The sequence below is a fragment of the Sphaeramia orbicularis genome, chromosome 18, assembly GCF_902148855.1.
Source record: "Sphaeramia orbicularis chromosome 18, fSphaOr1.1, whole genome shotgun sequence".
Classification (NCBI taxonomy): Eukaryota; Metazoa; Chordata; class Actinopteri; order Kurtiformes; family Apogonidae; genus Sphaeramia; species Sphaeramia orbicularis.
The window spans coordinates 12238532-12264227 of record NC_043974.1 but is presented as its reverse complement, the minus strand read 5'-3'; the positions used below and the strand labels follow the sequence as shown (position 1 = coordinate 12264227).

The 25696-nt window shown below is 37.1% G+C and overlaps 1 protein-coding gene across 1 annotated transcript; it reads left to right on the top strand.

The window, feature by feature from the left end:
- Window positions 1-1919: 1919 nt before the first annotated feature.
- Window positions 1920-25370, top strand: ccnb3 (cyclin B3). Its single transcript, XM_030161623.1, has 12 exons — window positions 1920-2059; window positions 2271-2370; window positions 4129-4212; window positions 11687-11796; window positions 11906-12077; window positions 13460-13558; window positions 15818-15910; window positions 16111-16248; window positions 19702-19857; window positions 19958-20107; window positions 22179-22309; window positions 24709-25370. Exons 2-12 carry the CDS (start codon window positions 2290-2292, stop codon window positions 24776-24778), a joined length of 1284 nt encoding a protein of 427 aa, XP_030017483.1. The 5' UTR covers window positions 1920-2059; window positions 2271-2289; the 3' UTR covers window positions 24779-25370.
- The last annotated feature ends 326 nt before the right edge of the window (window positions 25371-25696 follow it).

Here is a 25696-nt window from a genome sequence, read left to right as displayed (position 1 = left end):
ATAACATGAACAAACAATAAGTGTAATTTTAACAATATTATGCTTCAGTTTATCATTTCCACATGTACATAATAACTTACAGATCACAGTGGATCTACAAACACACAAAACATTGAGTAACAAGCAGAATATTGTTAAAATTGTACTTACTTCTCTGAAGACATTTGAGGTTACTCACATTTTTTGGCAAAACTATACTTTGTTTTAGTGTAAATAGATGAAAACATTTATGTCGAGGCCCAAAACGGAATCTGTCCTGATTCAGAATTGGGCCGGCCCAGAATGGAATTCTATTCTAGGCCGGCCTAGAATGGAATCCTGCTGCTATAATGTTATTTTTATACCATGTTTAATGCAAATGATCTAAATTATTACAAAAATCAATACATGGAATTTGCAAATATGTGAAAAAAAATGAAACAAACAACATTTAAATTTTAAACTATAATACACTTTATTTACAAATAGAACCTAGTGGTACTCCCCACCAATATATGGTACAGTGAAATCGACTGAAATTGACAATAGTTACTCAAGGTATGTAAGACTGAAAATGTAAATCGGCACTAATAGACCAAAAATGTCACATTGTTGAATATGCAATCAAACTTGGACTGAAGTCTTAGAACTTGTTCTGGCATCCCTGGTTGTTCACGTGGCACTTGGTAGAACACTTGAGTCCAGCTTTCTTGCAGCGGCATTTATTCAAAATACAGCTCCCACGGCACTGGCACTTGGAGGTAGAGGTACTCAAATATATGTATATTTGACAAATTATGGAATTATGGATCATTTGCATTAAACATGGTATAAAAATAACACTATAGCAGCAGGATTCCATTCTGGGCCAGGTTGAGTTAGGATTCCATTCTGGGCCGGCCCAGAATGGAATTCCATTTTGGGCCGGCCCGATTCTGAATCGGGACAGATTCCGTTTTGGGCCTTGACATTTACAGTTACAAAGAGAGAAATTTTGAGTTGTCATTATTTACATGTTATTATGATAGTATTTTACTGGTCCTGCCCACTTGGGTTAGGGTTATTGAGATTGAATTGGTCTGAATGTAAAACCTGAACTAAAAGGATTGGTAATATTTTAGTGTAAATTTTGCATTTCACAAATTCATTCCAAGGGCCAGACTGGACCCTTTGGCGGCCCGGATTTGGCCCCCAGGCCACATGTTTGACACCTGTGTACTAAAGGATCTACAGTACCAGAAGTAATAATAACATTCCACCACTGATGACTGAAAGTAATCCAAAACCAGCTGAATAATTCTTTAAAATATCACAACAAAAACATGTAAATGTAAAAAAAACAAAAAAACAAAACTATTTCTATGCCTGTCACTACCTCCTGTTGCTGTTATCCAGAGTATTTGTATTTCCTTATAAGTCAGTTTGATCCAGCAGAAATATGTGCAGGCTTTCAGTCATGTGAGTATTTACCATATGCCTATAATTCCACAACGATCAGTTAAGGATAGCGTGCTTTACACAGGAGGAGAACATGAAGAAAGTCTTTAAGGTGGAGCTGCTATTGGCTGCAACAAGTTTGAAAATTCCGCATATGTTTTGTGTAGGGTTCGCTTCTTTCCGTACAGCTTCACGGAGTGGCCCGGAGCTGATTGTACACTCAGCGGGGAAGTTCTGATAGGATATTTGTGTGAGCCTGTGGAGCAAATACTCCATTAAAATGACGATTAATTACTTTGTTTTAATAAAAGAACACTCGTGGTTATTTAATGTTTCCTTTTTTGTGGCATTAAAATGTGAAACCCCGCTTTATTGACAAAACGGGCTCATCCCGTACACAAACTCAACGCCCCCTAACAAAGGCATCCTACACGACCCGCTGATTGGTCAGCCCGGCTCAAATTCTAGCCAATCAGAGCGCGGTACAGCAAATTTTGATTCACAGCTGAAAGACTTTGTTCTCTCGTGCTCTGTCGGACACAACGCGATAATCTCGGACTTTTAAAAACTCTCGAATAAAACACACACGGAGACTTTTATTCACTAAGTAAAAGACGAGCGGGAATTATAAAACTACAGAGAGGTAGGTTTTATTTGACGGTTTTTATGTGTTCACGTTTACATACTCCACCTAGCAAACAACGTAAATAACGACACATTCTTCTAGCGGTGTTTACTTGTATTATTTTTCTCTGTTTTCTGTTGCTAGTTAGCTTGACTGCTAACTGAACACACCGGTGTTTTGTAGCTTGAATGCTAACTATGAAGTTTTTGTATGTTTTTCTGTTTTTAAGAGGGTAAAAGGAGCTAGACATGCCTTTACCGAGGGGAAAGAAGCCCACAGTGGTCGCTGGGAGCAAGATACCCAAGCCAAGTACATCGTCTGAAAACCAGGTAACTAAAAAAATAAATGTGCGTTTTGTGTTTTTTTTTTTTTTTTTTTTTTAATGGGCAGACTTTATCTCCAAATAAGTCTGTGCAGTAAACAAAACTCAATTCCATGACAAATGCCCACAACCTTAATGAAAAAAAGAGACAAATGCCCACAATTTGTAGTATGGCATTATTCCAATGGGGGGAACTATAAGAAGTATGCAAATACTACAGATATTATAAGTGCATATGTACTGCAGATATCTACATATGTAATCAGTATTCAGTTGTTAAGCAACAATAGTCCAAATACAGGGTGTCCCATAAGTCTCCATACATAGGAGACATAATACATATGGTTCTAACATGTATTTCTTTATATTTCTTCCTTATAGTTCTTCAGCAGTGGCAGACATGCATTGAAATGTGTTCCTGACAAAATGGCAGTCATATAAAGCGTATTATATAAATAAAAATGGTTTATGTCAAGAAACGTTTATTTTTCCTATGTATGGAGACTTATGGGACACCCTGTAGTTATGTCATTGTAACATTATTGATACAGGATCTGAATTAATGGACAGTTCAATTTAACATGTAAATGCAAATACAGATTTTTCTTACGTGGGACTTTAACATATTCTCTTAAGTTTATAACTTGTCGAGGTGAATATTTCACATATGAATCCTCAGGTGATGGGACTTGTAGTATTTGTTTAATTTAACATGTAACATTTATCCTTAGTAGCTTTGTATATGTCTACATACTGAGGTGATGGGATATCACAGGTACTGTTTTTTTACAGTTCCTTACTAACAGTGTATATAATTTTGTTATTTTAGTTGCTAATAAAATTTTATGAAATAAAGTTGTGGGCATTTGTCTTTTTTTTTCATTAAGGTTGTGGGCATTTGTCTCTTTTCATTAAGGTTGTGGGCAATTGTCTTGTGGGCATATGTCTGCACACCACAAAATTCGTACGTGTAATCTGTATACATGTCTATATATGTAATTATGTGTGTAGATATGTGTGTAATTGTATAGGTGTACATCTGAGTATCTCCCCTATCTTTTTTCTTTCCTCCTTTTCTTTCTTTGTAACCTTAATGTAATTGAAGGAGATTTTACAAAGTGTTACAAAACATACCCATCTATACGGAATGACCGCTTACATATTTCCCCACCTGTATATACATCCACTCATAAAAATATACACTTACCCATGTTCATGATGATTAATGAAAATAAGACATATGTAAATACACTCACACATAAATTTCCAATAACAAATGCATACACGCTTAGAAACAATGTCCAATGTTCTTCTCCACTTTCTAACCTGTGGCATGATCAGCATGTGCACAGGTGTAAATAATATTTATAGCTTTTTTGATTATTTTTGATTTTGCTCTTTTTTGCTCATGTGTGCCACTATTGCTGCTTTAAATCTAGAATTTAACTTGGTGGGACTAATAAAGGACTATCTTATCTTAACTATGCTGAAAATGATGTAAACAAAGCAGGCATTGCAGAATTTGCTCATTGTAGGTCATCATAGGATACTGTCGTTGATTAAAAAAGGGCAATTAAAACGTTGTTTGCCTGTGCTATACATTTAAGTTGGACTTAATAAAAATATTTATTCCATATTGGAGTTATTTGTGTTCTACTGCTGCGGTCTTTACTCTTCTAATGCTCTCTTAAAGTATTGTTTTGAGGCACCTTAGAAATAAATGCAGTTTTCTTACTTGGTATTAATTTTTGTTTGTGTGTCACAGGGGGAAGGCCCACAGGTGAAGAGGTCATCCTCCCCTCCTCATGGAGCTCCGAAGAAGAGAACAGCTTTTATTGACATCACCAATGTAAGTGTTATGTGGCAGATTTGTGACACAAAGAGAGTACTGGTTGTGTATTTAAATTCATACTATGCTGTAAACAAATGTCCTCAAGATAAACTCATCACAGTTTTCTGAATTGACTCAAATGTAGCTGAATGTGCAGATCAAGGGGTAACAGCTAAAGAACTGCCTGCTGCGTCTTATCTATTGTGATTTGGAATTGGTAATGGTCAAGTGTTTTAAAGTATACACTCGTGAACAAAATCTTAAAACTGGGGGATAAAGTACGAGAATTTGCATTTTGCCGTTACGGATTGTAACCAGGTTATTGGTAGGTCTTCAAAGTGCAAAAAGAAGAAACTGGAACAAAAGATAAAAAATAGAGAGTAGGCATTTTAGCTCAAACAAGCTGTTCATCAGCTGATCTAAAGTTTAAGAGTATACCTCAAAAACAGAACTAAAAGTGTCAAAAAATGACTCTAGTGAGTGGCCCATCCATTCTTGTTGATCACTTCAAAAATTCCATCAGGCCTGCTGGATACAAGTGTTTCCAGGACACTGATGGCAACATCACTCTATGGTTATGTTCAGACTACAGGCCAATGTGGCCCAAATCAGATTTTTTTTTTTTCCCCATATGTGACCTGTATCCGATCTGTTAAAGACAGTCTGAACAGCACAAATCTGATTGATTGATTTTCCTTCTGACCCAGGCCACTTTTATATGTGGTCCTACATCCCATGTGTATCAGATACTTTGTAATGATACTTCAGTGTGAAAGACCAGGTCGCATTTATCCAATCTTTATGTCATTGAAATGTGACAAACGTCTCAATTCTGCATCCCATGAGGAGGAGCAGCGGGAAAAACATATATACTTCTGTAAACAGAGTGCGTGTCTGTGTGGTCACATATTACATCAAGACCTCTTTTGCGCATACAGATCACTTCAGGGTCACATTCAGTTCATACCCAAAACTGACAAAAGTAGCATTTAATGTGTAAAATGAATGAGCACACAAAAAATTGGAATTCACCAAAAAAATCTGAATTATGCATTAAGACCTGTTGTCTGAATGTAGTCTAACGTATGTGATGAAGATGGCTTCACAAAGTTTATCCACGGTCTGGAAATGATGTTCTAAATGCAATTTAGATTAGGGGAACATGCAGGGCGGTTCAAAAGAACAATATTATTCTCCTGGAAGAAGTCCGTTAGGAGGGCGTTGTCCTGTTGAAAGACCCAGACGTTATTACACAAACTAGGACCTTCAGTAACGAGGGACACCCGCTGCAGCATCTCCACGTAGCCAGCTGCTGTTTGAGTGAATGGCACATAGACTGGACTCACAGTAGTTGTACACTCAGTTGTGAATGTATGTTTTGTCACTTCACCTTGGTGTTAAACCAACTGTGTGTTTGTTCTGGGAGCTGCCAAAGCTCCTCTTGTCAAACAGACGTAACCCAGACTTGTTCTCCTAAAGCACAGGTGTCAAACATGTGGCCTGGGGGCCAAATCCGGCCCGCCAAAGGGTCCAGTCTGGCCCTTGGGATGAATTTGTGAAATGCAAATATTACACTAAGATATTAACAATCCTTTTAGTTCAGGTTCCACATTCAGACCTATTCAATCTCAAGTGGGCAGGACCAGTCAAATACTATCATAATAACAAAGAAATAATGACAACTCCAAATGTTTCTCTTTGTAAATGTAAATATTTTCATGTATTTACAGGAAAACAAAGTATAATTTCGCAAAAATGTGAATAATCTAAACAAATACGAACAAGCTGAAATGTCTGAAGAGAAGCAAGTACAATTTTAACAAGATTCTGCCTGATACTAAATGTTTTGTGTATTTGTAGATCCACTGTGATCTGTAAGTTATAATGTACATATGTAAATGATAAACTGAGGCGTAATATTGTTAAAGTTACTCTTATTTTTTCAGTTTGTTCATGTTATTCACATCTTTTGAAAAGATAGTTTGCAGATGTAAACCTTTGCATAATGTAAATTCACTTTTTTTGCTCTAAAACATAGAGAAAAGTTTGGAGTTGACATTATTTATATATTATTAGGTTATTATTTTACTGGTTCGGCCCACTTCAGATCAAATTTAGCTGAATGTGGCCCCTGAACTAAAATGAGTTTGACACCCCTGTCATAAAGTGTTAATGGCTGTGTTGACATCTGGCATTATTATGCGTCCTGAATGATCCCATCACAGGAGCCAGATCTAATACCAGGAGTGGAAACACTTAAGATGCAGTGAGTCCCTGTTTAGACCTGGCATTAACAACCATTCTGAAATATTCAATCACAGCTGGAAGCCAAACTTTCACACCAGCCATAAACTGCATTCCCAGATATGCAGGGTTATTCAAAAAGAATTCAACATATTTCATGACACAATATTTTAATAAGGAAAAGCAATAGAAAACTCCAGCCAAGTCACAAGTGTTTTACTCACAATCAACTTTTATTTCCTGTCTTACAAGTGTTCAATGTGGCCACCACCTGCAGCACGGACAACATCCATGCGATAAGAGAATTCCTCCTAGACGCGTATCAGCATATCACGATCCACTGAGTTGATCTCTGTTGTTATTCGATGTTTAAGGTCATCAAGGCAGCCATTCAAAACTTAGGAAACTCCTCTTTCAACTAGTCGCTGACTCATTACATGACGATGCTTGAGAACTGAAGCAATGCGTCATGAAATCGGTTAATTCTTTTGAATATCCCTGTATCTTGAGCGATTTTCTTGCAACTGGATGGCTAAGATTCCCGTGCAAGATGCAAATGAAGAAGCTCTTCTATAGCCTAAACTCTATCAGACACAAGGGACGTCACAATACCAAAAATTCAGGAATCGATACCGATACCACTAAAAGTACACAATTCTCAATACCAAATTGATACCATGGCAAAAAAATAAAAATCAGAAGAACCCATAAAGTTAAACAAGAAATACGTTAAGTATTTGCATATAATCGAATATTGCTATTCCCTCTAACTCTCTCATCACTGTCAGTCACAGTTTACTGCTTTGAATGCACAGATGTGATTGGCTGAGTGGTATCATGTGGGATGGTTCTAAATTCATGTAATTGGTCTGTGCGTTTCCTCATCTACTGTAAGCTGCGCTGGTTAAAATAGAAGCGCTCCACCACCCGCTGTAGGTCAAGGTCCGTACGGAACGGCTTCTGGGTCTGGACCCAGACCATGGTCCGCCTGTTACTGATCGCTGGTATAGTTTCTCATTGTCAACATTTCGTATCAGCGGTGGTCCGAATGAGCCAGGCTGTAAAAACTGTGTCGGACCATTGGACCGTTACCAATGTAGAGCCCTGATGATATCACATGTCTAATGTTTAATGCTGAATAACTAAACTCACCTTGGATTCTTTAAACAGATCTGGGTGCCTGTCTCGAAGGTGCTTTGCTAGGTTTGTGGTATCCCCCCCCTTCATTTGAATTCCGTGGTGGCGGCGTTTACACAGTGGCTTATGCGTGTTCATAACCACGTCATGGTCGTCTACCTGAAATACTTCCACACGTGACTTTTGGTCGTTTTTTGTCCATTAGACAAGGCAGAGCTGTAGCTGCAGCTGTGTCCATTCTTTCATGAGTTGCTGTATCTGTTGCATGCGTACTTTCAGTGCGTACTGACCCCATCAATTCCAGGAGAGCAGTAGACCAGCAATGGTATCGATTCTTACGCAGGCATCGGTTTTTCCATTTATTAAAATAAGTGAGTATCAACGATTCTTTTTTCATCATAGTATCGAATGGTATCGTGAGCATCGGTTCTCATGACATCCCTATCAGACACGAGAGTATCAAGTTCAGCGGGGTAGATTTGAGATGTTTTTTCACAAAGTTAATTCACTGTGGTGCTCAGAGGGGACCAGTTCTAAGGTGGAGTGTTTCCTTACTTGCGACTGTATGAATTTACATAGAATCAATCAATACAAGACTGATATGACATCTTTCACCATTCCATTTGTTTTGTTGGCATAATAACATGCAGCCCATCCCAGGAAGTCTTCCTGTTCATGCTTAAAGAATGTGGGCATGTGTCCCAGTTTAGCCCTGAATGCATCACGTCAGATCAGATCGGAATGCATCCTCTGTGCTTTTCACATGTCGTGTTACATCTGATAACTCATTGTGTTATCTGCATGCAAATGGATCACCCAGGATACATGTTCATGCCTGGTCTGACCACAGCCTGAGGCATCTATGGTCACTAGAGAGGGTTTTCATGTGACTGGAAAACTTGGAAAATTAGTGACCAATTTTCCAGTTGTGGAAAACATGGAAAATGAGAAAGAAAGGTCACATGTCCTGAAAACGGTTAAGTTATCCTGGAAAATTATTTATCTTCCCTCTGTCTTGTGACCTTGTGTGCCTAAACTGAGAAGAAACAAAGGAAATAGTTTTTTTTATTTTGTTTTTTTACTTTAGTTTTTATTTAAATTTTTTACACGTTTGACAAAACAACAAAAAAGAAACAAACCAACATTGCTTGGGTACATTACACATTTTTCAGTACATTTGCATTATCCAGTCTTTCCACCATTCTGAGCTCTGTAAACAGTCTATTTGTTCCACTTTTTGTCCATTTGAGTTTCCTGTAGTCTCAGTCTGTGAGTCACCCTTTCCACTGTATATATTCCTTCAACAATTGCGATAGACTGGTCCTGTGTTGATGGTTCTGTCTTTCCCCAGTTCCTTGTAATAGCTTTTTTGCAAACCACTAAAAGTATCTTAACCAAGTATATGTCATTTCCCACTACATTTCCATCAGATAAGTTGCAAAAATACAGAACATCACAGTACATTGGAATCTCATACCCCATTATTTGATTTAGTACTTTACACACCATTTCCCAAAACCCAATTATTTTATCACATTTCCTAAAACCATGTGTGCAGTGGTGCAGCTTGCCATTAGGCAAGGCAGGCAGCTGCTTGGGGCCCCTAAGCCAGCAGGGGCCCCCAAAGGACCAACAGACTTGACACAAACAGTCTAAAGCAGGGGTCACCAATCTTGGTCCTTGAGGGCCGGTATCCTGCATATTTTAGATGTTTCCCTCTTCCAGCACAGATGAGTCATTATCAGGCTTCTGCAGAACTTGATGATAGGCTTACAATTTGAATCAGGTGTGTTGGAAGAGGGATACATCGAAAACATGCAGGATTCCAGTCCTCGAGGACTAGGATTGGTGACCCCTGGTCTAAAGAATTAATTCACTAACCCTAACCCTTCTACTGGCAGGATCGGAGTTTCTACCAGTAGAGACTCTGATCGGAGTTTCTACTGGTAGAGACTACGATCGGAGTCTCTACTGGTAGAATCGCCGATCCTACCAGATCGCAGTCTCTACCCTTACATATATATGTATGTATATGTTTTTTTTTTTTTTTTTTTTTTTTTTTTTTTTCATTTTCATTTTTTTGCTTGGGGCCCCAGGGGACCCTTTCTGCACCACTGCATGTGTGTGATCTACATCAAATTCTTCACATTCCCTCTAACATTTCTGCTCTCTGTTTAACTGCTTACTTTTCTTCTTGGGTGTAATAAAGAAACACACCAGATTTTTCCAGGAAAACTCCCTCCAGATCCATGAGCTAGTGGATGTTTGGTGTATCAGGAAATAGTTTTTCAGTGATTTATTGAAAATATGCAAATATTTTTAGAGGAAGTGCAGGAGAGAAAGTAAGAGAAGAGAAAGTTGAGTTGGGAATTGTCCAGTTGAACATTGTAACTCCAGGTTGTCAGGCTAATGAAGTGCTTCGCTGTAATCTGTGGGTGTGTTTGCATTATTCTATGATACATTTGTCACAATTATTTTTCATAGATAAATTATAGCCATAACTGGCGACTCCTCCAGGGTGTACCTCGCCTTCGCCCATAAGTAGATGGGATAGACTCCAGCGTCCCTAGTGAGGATAAAGCGGGTTCAGTTGATGAATGAATGAATGAAATTATAGCCATAGACTACACATCAAATGTCTGAGTAATAAATATAGAAAAAATCTGGATAAATTCAAGTTACGACTGTAGAAAAGAACACTTCCAAAGAATGAGGGGGACAGGGGAATGGATTCGTGTGTGACGTGATAACTTGTCTCTGTAGTGGCTGAAAATGTCCTGGAAAAGAATTTCAGGGAAAGAGTGGGAACCCTGCGCTTGACCACATTTCTTAATTCGAGGAATCACCTACATCTAAATAGTCAGTGTAACAGCGGTGTCTAATCAAAGTGTTTTTCATAGTTGCAAAGACATCCAAAATTTCGAAAAGCCTATGGAGGTGACATTACTACATAATCATATATGTAGTGGTGCCCGAGCGCACCTGAACAGCACTCCGCCACTCCAAATGAGGAAATGGATTATCCAGTTTACTGAGTCCACTTCAAATCTATTACCATGTTGTAACCACTTATACAGACACCTTCATTACTAAAACTTAGGCCATATTAGAAAACAGTCTAAACAAACTGATTGAATTTTTCATATCAGCATTTAAGGCAGTGTTTTTCAACTGTGGGGTTGCCTGGAATTCAAATGGGGTCGCCTGAAATTTCTAGTAATTGAAAACAAAAAAACGAACAAACAAAAACAAACTAATAAAAAATGTATGGTGAGTTGAGAGAGACAATTCCAATCCATAAAAGACGTGACAAACTGTGAAGCCGAAACTGAAGCACTGTGGTTCTGTTTATCTGTCAGATGTTCATTGTGGTCAGTTTCAGATGCTGCAGCTCTTTCAGAATTCATAGTTTGAGTTCTTGTTTGTTCAGTATTAATTGTCAGCCTTGTAAATCCAAGCTGGACTGACTGTACATATCCTGACCAAGGAAAATAAAATTCTCACTTTGTGCAGTAATCGACACCTGGCTTTTCTGCGTCCGTCCATAATAATATATATTATATAGACTAAATGTTTAATAAAATTAACGTTTATTTGCAACATAGTATAGCAAACTATGACATGATCAAAAACAAATCAATTTTAGCAAAAAAAAAAAAAAAAAAGTCTGTTTTGAATGTCTGGGGTCGCCAGAAATTTGTGATGTTAAAATGGGGTCATGAGACAAAAAAGGTTGGGAACTACTAATTTAAGGTGTGTTGACTAATTCTTAGCTAACTCATTCATTGAGTAATCAGCAAAAAAAAAAAAAACTGTTTAAGGGTGCTAGATGAACTTTTTTGTTTTCCAATGTTACAAGGACATGTCAACTTGTCATGGGAACATGATAAACAAATGCTAATACCACATCTGATCAGGGTTGATGTTGAATGTGAAGTTATTTATTTATTTATTTTTATCGTTAGTCAGTTTTATCCTTTGTGACCTCCATGCAAAGGCCTGAATCTTGAGACATGAATATCCAAAATGTGGTTTCACAGTTAGTCACTAAATCTTGTGAGTGAATTAGTAACACCCCAACTATTATTCCTGTTTTCACCTTTGTCCATAGGCTCATAAAGTTCAGATCAGCCTTCCTGGGAGAAAGAAGGAGCAAAGTAAGAAGCTGGTGAAGAAAACAGCCACCTCCGTGTCTGCCAAGAACCAAGCCAACTTGAAAAAGTAAATATGGCCATGTTTTCCTCCTGCTGTTTCCCATCTTTTGATTTGTATCCTCCCCTCTCTCTCTTTGGCAGCAGAGACCTTTAAATCAGTGTCTCGTATTGTGTAGGTCTTCCTCTGTGGAGACAACTGCAGACACAGACAAGTCTGAAGTAGACGAGGTCAAAGTGTGCAAGGAGGAAGCAGAGGTGCTGAACGATGCAGTGGCTCCAGTTGAAGAGCTGGTGGCAGCTGCGCCCCCTGCTGTCCATGAAGTGCCAGCACACCTCCAGAAACAGAAGGTAAGTAATATAATGTACTTGTTTTTGGGTTTTTTTGGATCATTTTTTAATTTATTTTCATTGTGCATCTTCAAAAGTACAATACAAAAAAAGAAAGAAATTCACATTTTATGATATAAGATTTTGTGACACACAAGGTTTAAACCCACCCCCCCAGAACTAATGGTGACCCCCTATACCAGGGGTGTCAAACTCATTTTAGTACAGGGGCCACATTCAGCCTAATATGATATAACGTGGGCCAGACCAGTAAAATAATATAAATAAAAGGATAAGAACTTTTGAGTGAAAAAAGTAAATTCTGTAACAAAAATGTTTACATCTACAAATTGTACTAGAACATTACATAAACAAATACGAATAACCTGAAAATTCTTTAGTAAATTAAGTGCAAGGTTAACAATAATATGCCTTAGTTTATTATTTATACATGTGAATCACAACTTAGAGATCACAGTGGATCTACAAATACACAAAACATCAAATGACAGGGAGAATATTATTAAAATTCCACATACTACTCTTAAGACATTCAGATATTCACATTTTTTGTTAAAGGCTAGTCTGTAAATGTAAACATTTTTGTGTAATTTTCCTTTTTTTTTTTTTTTTTTTTTTTTTTTTTTTTTTTTACACTAAAACAAAGACAAATTTGCAGTTTTCATAATTTGTAGGTTATTTTGATAGTATTTTACTGGTCTCATCATTTTTAGATTGAAATGACGTAAAATGATTTAAACACACTTGATTGTTAATATCTTCAGTGTAATTTTTGCATTTCACAAATTCATCCCAGGGGCCAGATTAGACCCTTTGAGGGGCTGAATTTGGCCCCCAGGCCGCATGTTTGACACCTGTGCCCCATACCAACCCAGCCTGCATCTCAAAATACGAAAACCACTAATAAAAACAAATACACATATATAGATGAAAGAGGATATAATTTACAGATATGAACAGATAGGTGATCAGGATAGTCATAGATAATTATGTTGCACTCTTTCTTTAACCATAATGTAAACACTGTCCCATATACTAATGTTTTTTTTGACTGGCTGCATGCACCTCTCCATCATAACTATATCTAGAAAAGAACTGATTCATTCTTGCCGTGATAAAGTATGAGGCGGCTGCTATCTCGATGCCAGCATTTTCTTGGCTGCAGTGAGGGCAGCCCATAATATATGCCTCTGCTGAAGAGAAAGTTGTAAGGTAGAGTCATCATTAAGCAGAAGTAAAGAGGGTGATAATGGGGTTTTAATATCCAGCATATCATTCAAAGTGACAGAGAATATAATGTACTTGTTAATAAAATAATAACGCTTTGTGGAAAAATTGACATCGGAGGAAGAAAAACCACTCTTGTTTTTTCCCCTTATTAGATTCCAGAGGAGTTTGACATCGACTCTGAAAACGCTGAGGACTATTTCATGTGTCCGGAGTACGCAAAGGACGTCTTCGATTACCTCAAACAGAGAGAGGTGAGCTCTTCCACCAATAATCCATACACCATTTGAGCTCACAAGGTGGTGATTTTGGATTTAACATACAATTTCTTGCAAAAAAAAAAAATTCCCATGTTGTTGTTGTTATCTTTACCATACTGGTACAAGAAAGCTGCCAATAGTGGCGGACCTAAATATTCATAGCAGAATCTATAATGCATTGTATTGTATCGGCACCAAGTATTGAGATGATTATTAAAACACTGAAGTGGTTTAAACCGATTGCAGTTGAACTTATCAGGGTTACTGCCTCTTGTAATGATGGTTTATCGTGTTTTTCGACCGCTCCCGTATGTGGTCCTGAATCGGATCTGATTTTTTTTCAGTGTGAGTTAATGCAAGTTTAATGTCATTTTAAACAGGGATTCATCACAACTGTATACAGGGTTCCCACAGGGTCTGAAAAAGTATTAAAAGCCTTGAATTTACAAATCTGCATTTAACACCTTAAAAAAAAAGTCTTTAAAAGGTATTAAATTTGATATGGTAGGTCTTAAGTTATGTTGTCATAAGCCCATAAAGACCCAGTGTGACTTTCATGGGAGTTCCCAAATGTTGTTCTCTCTAAATTTAACCTTTCTTAAGTGATTTCTCACCATTTATTGTAATCTTATCCACTGCTTTTTTGTGTTTTTTTTTCAGTGAAAGTCATCTATTTTCCTATGTTTAATTCACAGATCATCTAGATGTTCATAAAAGTTCAGAGTAAATCCAAAAGTTTTTTGCATCAAAACAGTGAAAAGTTCAGTAAAAGTGACTTTTTTTTAGCAAAATCTGTCATTAACTTAACATAAACTCAGTGTATCCATCCACTTTCATTGATCCAACTCTGTGGGTTTTACTGGTGAATCAGTGTTGTAGAAGATGACTGTGTTTCCACGTTCAGTACGGAGCCTCTGAACATCCAAATGGGTCATATCTGATGACCATGAAAAGATGATGAACTGTATTTTACACCAATTATTTACATGTATTGATAGGATTAGTGGATCAACAGGTATTCAGCATTTTAGATCAGTCAATGCTTTTGGTCACCAGTGGCTGTTTGGGTCTTTATGGGTTAAATGTGTCCAAGCTGCAAAGAAAGTAACGCTTTAAGTTAACATTTTTTGTTTTTTTTTTCCATTCTTTGTTTATTTGGAAAAGCAGGTCATACAAAACTTCCCTGTCGGGTTTTTTGTCAATAACCACACATCGAATTGACCAAAGATACTAATCCAAGTTTTTTAGTAGACTATAGAACAAATAACAAATAAAAAAAAAAAAAATTTAAAACGTGGGCAGGAGGAGAGGGCTTGCTTCACTTCTTCGTCATCAGGTTAAGACACAATATGAGGGGGTGCTGAAAAGTTCATAGCCTGACTTAGAAGGAGTTATTCCAAAGCAATGAAACTTGGCATACATTAAATTCAACCTCTCCTGATACTAATTACATGGTTTCCTTCCAGATGAACCCACACTGGATAAATAATTTAGGACTTTGAAAAGTAGTACCAGAGACATTTGGTGAACCATCCGTGGCACCGTGGTCTTATCAAATGTCTGCAGAAAAAGGGGTTAGCCCCCAAGGACATTCATGCTGACATGGTTGCTATAGGGGATGATGCTCCAGCTTCATCAGCTGTGCAAAACTGGGAAGCTGAATTCAAGAGGGGTAGGGAGAACGAAGGAGAGGTGAAAAGCAAGCATTTTCATGAAATGCCTGTAGTACTACTTTTCAAAGTTCTAAATTATTTATCCAATGTGGGTTTATCTGGAAGGAAACCATGCAGTTAGTATCAGGAAACGCTGAATTTAATGTATGCCAAGTTTCATTGCTATGAATTAACTCCTTCTTAGTCAGGCTATGAACTTTTCAGCCCCCCCCCTCGTAAGGTGTATACATTTGCATTAACCTAAACAAAAATTTATAGCATGTAAATGTTATCACATGACCGATGTATTCAATTCACATCAATTACAGATTTAACATAGTTTGTCCATTTTGACCAAATAGTGAAAAAAGATTCCCTTAAGCAATATATCAACTTCTCCAGAATGTAAATGTCCTGTATGATATCGATCCATTCTTCAGTTGTGGCTGCTTCAGGCTTTAACCCTTTTCTAGTGATATTAGAATTGATACACTTTTTATGTTTATGTCACTTACGGTGCTCTTGGAAAACACTAATACATTCTACGGTCGCCTCTTGAGGAAAATATTTAATGGCCTGTCTTCGATTTGTGCTCATGCAGGAGAAGTTTGTCCTCTGTGACTACATGTCCAAGCAGCCCAGCCTCAACCCAGAGATGAGGGCGATCCTGATCGACTGGCTCGTGGAAGTGCAAGTGAGTGTTCAGCGTTTTCATCCGTCCGTATATGTCTTGTGAAAAAGAGCTGAAATGGTTTCTGACAGCACACAAGGAATGAATTTCAGTCTGAAATGGACCAGACGGAGCCGTTTGATCGTGGACGCCTGCGTGCGAGGTAAACCGATAGCAAACAACTCTGATCTCAAATTCGTCTGTGTCTATTTCTGCGTGTTCAGGAAAACTTTGAGCTGTACCACGAGACCCTGTACTTGGCCGTGAAGCTGACAGACCACTACCTGGCCCAGGCGCCGATCCACAGGGAGATGCTGCAGCTGGTCGGATCCACAGCCATGCTCATAGCCTCCAAGTTTGAGGTGAGGATACAGTTCAAGTAAAACGACACATTCTGTCTACGAGTTACTCAAATGAAAGTAAAATCAATCAGGAAGTCATTAGTTAGCTCCTGGAGGATTCTTTTGGGTTTCTGTAAATTGGCTCAGAGTCTGTGATTTGTAGTGTCATGAGAATACTTTTATGATTTGACGCTATATAAATAAAATTTGATTTGATTAGTGTTGTGTGGAGGAAAGATCTGATGTTCACAGAGCAATAAGGGTTAGCATCAGATAAAAGGCTCACAGGATTTTCAGTCTCACTGTAAAAATCAAAATCTTACCAAGTGTATTTTTCTCATTTTTAGTCCAAATATCTCATCACACTTAAAATAAGACATAATCACCTAAAGAGTAACTTTTCAGTGAGATATAAGAACTTATTTTTAGACAATAGAGCTTGAAAATCTTATTCCAAGAAATCTTACGAAGATCATTTTCAGTTTCATTGGTAGATATTTTTTTTTTGCTTGATTCAAGATTTTTTTTTGCTTAATGCAAGCAAAAAAATCTGTTCATTTGTGCTTCTTGTGGTCGCAGTTCGTGAGTTATTTTTTTCATTGTGTATATCTCTCCAATAATTGTGATCCATTTGTCCTTTGTCGGTGTTTCTGTTTTTCCCCAGTTCCCTGTAACGGCTTTTTTGCAAGCCACTAAAAGTACCTCAACCAAGTATATGTCGTTTCCCACTACATTTCCATCAGACAAGTTCTACAAATATAGTCCATCACAGCACATTGGAATCTCATCCCCCATTATTTGTTGTAGCACTCCACACACCATCTCCCAAAACACAGTTATTTTATCACATTTCCAAAACACATGTGTGTGATCTACATCAAATTCTCCACATTCCCTCCAACATTTCTGCTGTCTGTTTAACTGCTTACTTTTCTTCTTTGGTGTAATGAAGAAATGCACCAGATTTTTCCAGGGGAACTCCCCCCAGCTCCACGTACTAGTGGATGTTTCATGTATCGTCCACATATTAAGCCAGTCAGCATCTGTAATTTCCACATTAAGCTCCTTCTCCCATTTATCTTTTATATAATTGGTTGATGGTTAAATTATTTCAGTGAGTGTATAAGTACTTTTTGAACATTTTGAGCACATTTCAACAATACCACAATAATAACGATAACCATGATAATTTTGGTCACAATAACCGTGATATGAAATTTTCACTAGTCATGACTATTTGGTGGCATTTTATTTTTTGGAACAAGGTTGATTTATTCTTTTTGGGTTTTTTTGCCCTGTTTTTCCTGTGCCCATCAAGTTGAGTGAAATGCACCATGTGTCATGTGACCAAAACAATCGTCAGCATTGATTTCCAGTCGTGTTGTCTTGACTGAGTAACATGAATGGAATCTTATTACTATCTGTGTCAGTCAGGCTGTGAGAATATATTTGAATAGACAATTCCTCATTGAGCCAGTGAGAGGAAACTTATGGGCTTGTATTTTTTATTTTTTTTTCCCAGTTATTTTTTTATTGAGTTTTTTACAGCAGTAGTGCAAAAAAGTCTAAACAATAGGAATTGTTTTTATACAGAACAGAACGTGTAAAATACACACATACAACAAAACAAACAAAAAAAAAAAAAATCACACAGCAAGACACCCATCGTCTTGGGCAAATGTAACAGTTTGTGAGATGCAAACTTACACTTAAACATAGGTACAAAATATCACAGAGAGAAGAGGGGGGAAAAGTGTGATATATATATATATATATATATATATATATATATACACATACATACATACAGGGTGGGGAAGCAAAATTTACAATATTTTCAGGCAGGGATTGAAAGAGTGTATGACCAATTAGTTTATTGAAAGTCATGAGAATTTATTTGCCACAAGAAAACTGACATAATAGAAAATGTTTTTATTCATTTGTTCCTTGTGCCAGTATCAACATTTCCGGAAAATTACATCAAAATTCGTCCATAAATTTTTGAGTTACCTTGCTAACAGACAAACAAAAATCCCCCCCGATCACCACCAAAATTTAATCATTTGTTCTTTGTGCCAGTACCAGCATTTCCTGAAAATTTCATGAAAATCCGTCCATAAATTTTTGAGTCATCTTGCTAACAGACAAACCCCGATGAAAACATATCCTCCGCCGTTCCACTTGGCGGAGGTAATAAAAGTAGCAGGAAAGAAATTATCAATACCACAAAAAAAGATAGAGTATGTACATATATAAAGCTCTAAATATACAAACATTTATACATCAGGGTTCCTGAGGGGTCTTAAAAGTCTTTAAGAGATAGGAAATTTGATATGGTATGTATTAAGTTATGTTGCCATAAACTTGTTGGCTGTATTGTGTTTACATGTGTCTGGAAAATGTCCAAACTGTAAAGAAAGTAACATTAGTCGCCTCCACCTGTTCCAATCCAACAATTTATACTGAAAATGAGAACCAGCTACCACTAACTTTGCAGTTCCCGGTCAGATATGACTACATTTACATACATTGTCCTAAATTCTAAGAGTCAACAATTTTTGCCAGTATGAGTATGAAATGGGCACTAAATTCTGTTCTAAGTAGTCTTAAATAGGTCTTAAAAAGTAACATTTAACTTGCAAGGAACCCTGATACATAGTTCTGAATGTGTGTGTGTGTGTGTATATATATACATATATACAGGGTGGGGAAGCAAAATTTACAATATTTTGAGGCAGGGATTGAAAGACAGTGTATGACCAAATAGTTATTGAAAGTCATGAGAATTTATTTGCCACAAGAAAACTGACATAATAGAAAATGTTTTTATTCTATGTGTCCTCCTTCTTTCTCAATAACTGCCTTCACACGCTTCCTGAAACTTGCGCAAGTGTTCCTCAAATATTCGGGTGACAACTTCTCCCATTCTTCTTTAATAGTATCTTCCAGACTTTCTCGTAATAGTTTTGCTCATAGTCATTCTCTTCTTTCCATTATAAACAGTCTTTATGGACACTCCAACTATTTTTGAAATCTCCTTTGGTGTGACGAGTGCATTCAGCAAATCACACACTCTTTGACGTTTGCTTTCCTGATTACTCATATGGGCAAAAGTTTGTGAAAAGGTATGGATAATAGTGTTAGGTATGATTATGACATCAATATATGTTTGGTTTCAAAACAATTGACGTAGTGCCTGCTGAGAAAAAACAACTAAATGTTCATTGTAAATTTTGCTTCCCCACCCTGTGTGTATGTATGTATGTATGTATGTATGTATATATATATATATATATATATATATATATATATATATATATATATACACATATATTTCGTATTTTTCATTTTTAATGTTGTTTATTGGTCGCGTCCCACATGTCACATCCTTGACTTGGATAATGCATTGTACAGTTATTTCATTCTTCTGATCGTTCTAACACTGCGTTGTGTTTATCCTGAATTCCCTGGCAGGAACGCAACCCCCCGTGTATCGACGACTTCATATATATTTGTGATGATGCGTACAAGAGGGAGGAGCTGATCTCCACAGAGGTCAGCATCCTGCAGACGCTGTCCTTCGACATCAACATCCCCATCCCGTACCGCTTCCTCAGACGCTATGCCAAGGTCGGAAATGACTTCTTGAATCGTCAGTGCCTGTTTCCAGTCTCCTCTAGGCTCCGTAACAGTTTTTCTTTTTTTGTTCTTTTTTTTTTTTTGCCTGCAGTGTGTGAATGCGGACATGGACACGCTGACTCTGGCCCGTTACTACTGTGAGATGAGCCTCATGGAGATGGAACTGGCCCTGGAGAGGGGCTCGCTGTTGGCCTCTGCCTGCCTGCTGTTGGCGCTGATCAGTAAAGAACTGGGAGGATGGGTAGGTTCAGTTGTTGCCTGTAGTGGCGTCCTGTAGATACCTTACGTTTAGGAACGGGATTTCATAAGAATTTAATGATCCGATTCTCTTATCGATTCTCATTGGGTGAAGGAATAAAAGAATACAAACGGGTGTGTTTACATAAACTATCTTTTATATTTCCATCTCTGCACAGAAAATATAACAGAAACAGTATGCACAAATAATAATAACAGATGATGTGGGGCCCGGTTGAGGGGGGGGCGGGGGGCGTACAGTGAAAGTGAAACTTAAGACACTTTACTAATTCCTCTGTGTCTCCCGTTGTTGTGCACCTTATTTCCTTTCCTCTACCTTCAGAAACTTGTATTTTAGGGGGCAGGACATTTGTTTATCGCACCAGAACCGGGCCCAGATGACGGCCTGGTGTTTGCTCTGCCGGTAGATTCACAAGCGCTGCTAAGTAGCGTGTCAAATATGTGACATTCCTGTAAATTAATCACATGCTGTGGACAAATGTTTGAGCATATTGGAGAGATTTCACCCTTTTGAAGAAACAGAAGCTTTGACAGTGTTCCCAGTGGCCCTGGTGTCAACTTTTTGGAGCGTTTCTGCCTCAACACCATGTTGGCTACGTTCTGACCAAAACAATGCAGCGTGCGTGTGAAGTCATCACACATGCGCAATGAAGGTGGAATTGATAAGCAGAATCGTTAGGCAGGCAGGCAAACGATTCCAAGGAACCGAGCTACTGGGATCCGGTTCTCGATTGCCATCCCTACTTACCTCTACTCAACAAAAACGCAAAAAATCTGTTTGTTGTAATATATTCAGTGAGAATACATTATTTCATTGTATAACAGTAGTGCTTTTTTTTTTTTTTTTTTTTTTTTTTTATTATTTTACATTTTTAACAAATATTACACTGTTGCAAGTACCTTTAGTTTCTTGTTTTCTCCAGTCTAATCTAGCAAAGAATAGAGGCTGATATATAGATTTTTTTTTTTAAATATTGGCCATCAGCCTTACATTTGTATTTTTTTAAAGCCGATATTTGATCAGTAGTAAAAATGTTATAAAATATATGATCAGGCACCTGTGGGGGCAGCATATGAAGTTCAATAACTGTTAAAAGTGTACTATGTGTAAGTGTATTAATACTTTTGCTTATATTGCTGCATAAAAATCTTAATTAACTGAATGTTTCAATTGTATTTTATGGTCAATGTGCTTTAAAAAAAAATTGGTTGTAGATATCGGCCATCAGCTGACCAAATTTTTAAATATCAGCATCGGCCTTAGAAAAACCAATATCGGTCGACTTCTAGCAGAGAATTCGATTGTTTTGTCTTCAGCTCACACAAAAAAATAAGAATCGGTTAAAATCCTCCACGACACAAAAGACAAAAAAATCAAGCTCCAGTTCAAAATGTGTTAAAATAAATATTATACGTACTGGTCGTGTCAAAAACCTACTTAATCGACTTAAACGACCTTGAAAAACACACTTTGGGAACAGTGTTTTTTCTTTTCTATTAATCAAGGACTGTTTCTCAGCTTTTACAACATTAACATTAAGCAACATTTTTTCCCTCATCATCCAGTCATTTTTTTTTAGCAGAAGTGCCAAGTATTTGAAGGTATATCGCTTATAACTTTGTCCAGATGTTTTGTTTAGTTCCGCTCATAAAAAGATGAACCGATGAGAGCGAGCGACGAAAACTGCGTAATGTCGAATCGACCCCACTGTCAGCTCAACTTGGTTTATTTTCATTTTCATTCCGTGTTGTGAACAGTGCCTCACTTTCAATTTAAATGTAAATTGTTTTTCAGTGTCAATTTGAGTTATCAGTGCCGCAGTACCAGGGATATGGGGTCAATTCAGTTTAGAGGAAGTCCGACTTTTTTTTTTCCCCAGTCTCCAGCGTCAGCTCAAGTAGACTTATACATTATATGTTAATGTGTCATATTGAATCATAGAAGTGACCACCAAGTAATGAACTTGTATTACATTTATAGAGTCCAGCGTCAGCATGTTTTCATTTGTGAACTCAAAGTGATGCAAATGCCTCTGATTTTTCTTCTTCTGCAGTCTCCCATCCTGCAGTTCCACTCGGGATATCAGCTGTCAGATTTGGCGCCTGTTGTCAGAACGCTCTACTATATGCTTTTAGCACCCCCAGATGATAAACTGAAGGCCGTCAGGAACAAATACTCACACAAGTAAGTCAAAACACAGTGTGTACTTTTGTGTTTGCTGAATCAGAATATTTTAATTAATCTCAGGTGTAACTAGAAAAGCATTCGGAGAGCGCAGGCCTCCTCCAAGGTAGATCGGCCCCCCCCACCACCACCAAAATGTAATCATTTGTTCCTTGTGCCAGTATCAACATTTCCGGAAAATTACATCAAAATTCGTCCATAAATTTTTGAGTTACCTTGCTAACAGACAAACAAAAATCCCCCCCGATCACCACCAAAATTTAATCATTTGTTCTTTGTACCAGTACCAGCATTTCCTGAAAATTTCATGAAAATCCGTCCATAAATTTTTGAGTCATCTTGCTAACAGACAAACCCCGATGAAAACATATCCTCCGCCGTTCCACTTGGCGGAGGTAATAAAAGTAGCAGGAAAGAAATTATCAATACCACAAAAAAAGATAGAGTATGTACATATATAAAGCTCTAAATATACAAACATTTATACATCAGGGTTCCTGAGGGGTCTTAAAAGTCTTTAAGAGATAGGAAATTTGATATGGTATGTATTAAGTTATGTTGCCATAAACTTGTTGGCTGTATTGTGTTTACGTGTCTGGAAAATGTCCAAACTGTAAAGAAAGTAACATTAGTCGCCTCCACCTGTTCCAATCCAACAATTTATACTGAAAATGAGAACCAGCTACCACTAACTTTGCAGTTCCCGGTCAGATATGACTACATTTACATACATTGTCCTAAATTCTAAGAGTCAACAATTTTTGCCAGTATGAGTATGAAATGGGCACTAAATTCTGTTCTAAGTAGTCTTAAATAGGTCTTAAAAAGTAACATTTAACTTGCAAGGAACCCTGATACATAGTTCTGAATGTGTGTGTGTGTGTGTGTATATATATACATATATACAGGGTGGGGAAGCAAAATTTACAATATTTTGAGGCAGGGATTGAAAGACAGTGTATGACCAAATAGTTTATTGAAAGTCATGAGAATTTATTTGCCACAAGAAAACTGACATAATAGAAAATGTTTTTATTCTATGTGTCCTCCTTCTTTCTCAATAACTGCCTTCACACGCTTCCTGAAACTTGCGCAAGTGTTCCTCAAATATTGGGGTGACAACTTCTCCCATTCTTCTTTAATAGTATCTTCCAGACTTTCTCGTAATAGTTTTGCTCATAGTCATTCTCTTCTTTCCATTATAAACAGTCTTTATGGACACTCCAACTATTTTTGAAATCTCCTTTGGTGTGACGAGTGCATTCAGTAAATCACACACTCTTTGATGTTTGCTTTCCTGATTACTCATATGGGCAAAAGTTTGTGAAAAGGTATGGATAATAGTGTTAGGTATGATTATGACATCAATATATGTTTGGCTTCAAAACAACTGACGTAGTGCCTGCTGAGAAAAAACAACTAAATGTTCATTGTAAATGTTGCTTCCCCACCCTGTATACATACATACATATATATATATATATATATATATATATATATATATATATATATATATATATATATATATATATATATATATATGTATATGTATATAGGTGTTATGTAATGCCAAATATTGCAATTGTTGCCTCAGGTTCAATATGAGACCCTGTTACATCAGAGAGAAATTTAAATATAAACTGCCAAAAGTCTTTCGGTTTTGAACAAAACCAGAACATACGAGACAGTAGTATGCAAATATAACGCAAATATAACTTGCGCCTAAAAATTTACCAAATGGAAAAACAACAATTTTGCCAAAAGTCTCATTTTTCAATTAAAAGTTTTTGCGCTGGAAAGAGGTGGTTTTTCGGGCGTAGCGCAAATGGTATATCACGCAAAACTGCAATGGAAAGATCTTTTTTCGCAACTAGAATCAGGTGAATTAAAAAAACGGATGTTGACATACATTACAACAAGTGAAGAAGAAGAATCATGCTGCGGTATGAGTGGACACACCAGGAAACCCAGTTGTTTTTTAATTTAGTACGAGATAGAGGGGTAATATATAATAATAATAATAATAATAATAATGACTATATCTGTAAATCAACACCATATTTACGTTCGTCGCCATGTTTATGGAATGACTTCTTGTGTCATCTCATGATAATAAATAAACATTCATCGCATATGTGATTTAATGGAAAAACCGACATTACGCACTTCTGGTTTTTTGACATTTAGTAAATATCAGTAAAGTTTTGCATTGATGTCTAATGGAAAAGCGACTAGCGTGGCCCTTTCAGCTTCACATTCAAGTCTGATTTATTTTTTGTCAACTTCACTTTAGACCAATTCAGTCTGTGAATTGAATTACTCTGTCTTAAAGAGATTAAGGATGAATGAATGTTAAAGACTGTACTTTCTAAAATGTAAATCTGTTCCTTCTCTTTCAGAGTGTTTTTCGAAGTCGCGTCTCTGCCCTTGGTCGACATCAACGTCTTGGAGAAAGCTTTAACGGTGTGATTTTACGCCCTCACAAAACAGATCGCAAACCGGTCGATGCGAGTGAAACCTTCACTCGGACAAAACATGTATATAAATTGTGAATAATGCATTATATTTATACACAGTGTTGTGAGTCTTTTTTTATAATAATGAAAATAAATGTTTAATACCTATTTTAAAAGAAAAGAGCACAAATGTGGGCATTTGTTTTAGAAGTTACTGCCAGTGTCTTAAGTTGTAGCCGTTAATAAATTTATACCGATATATATTTTTTCAACTTTAATCTTTTAACTTTTTATATGAAGATACAGGGAAAAAAATGGTAGTTTGTTAAACCCCATGTGTTTTTATTCTAGAACTGAGTAGACATTCGTTCCGAGTCGGAGCTGAATGACGTCGGTACATTTGTTTTCATTTTTCCCGCCCCACATATTTTATAGGTTGTCGTGCTCTTTGTTTGCAGGTATGTTTGTAATTTCTTGTACAGAGTTTATCATGTTTAATGTTGCTTTGCTTATTATTTTATACAAAAGTCGACCAGAAAATACTGTGCTATTTCTAAATGGCTATAATGCGTACTCTTAAAATAAAGACTTTTGATAAAATGTCACCATTTCTTTTATTTAATACAGAGTGTTTTTGCAGGTTTGGACTTTTGAAACTGTTTTCTAGACCTTGAAAAGTCTGGACTTTTGTGTGAAAATGTTAAAGTATGGAAAAAGTTTCTCTCAGTCAAATTTTAGAGTCTGCTCAAAGGCACATTATCTTCTAAGACACAGGTCTCAAACATGCGGTCCGGGGGCCAAATCTGGTCCGCCAAAGGTTCCATTCCGGCCCTGCGGGATGAAAGTACAAAAATGAACCTGAACAGTCCAGGTTGTCCAAATCATTTTGGTTCAGGTTCCACATACAGACCAATTTGATCTCCAGTAAAAA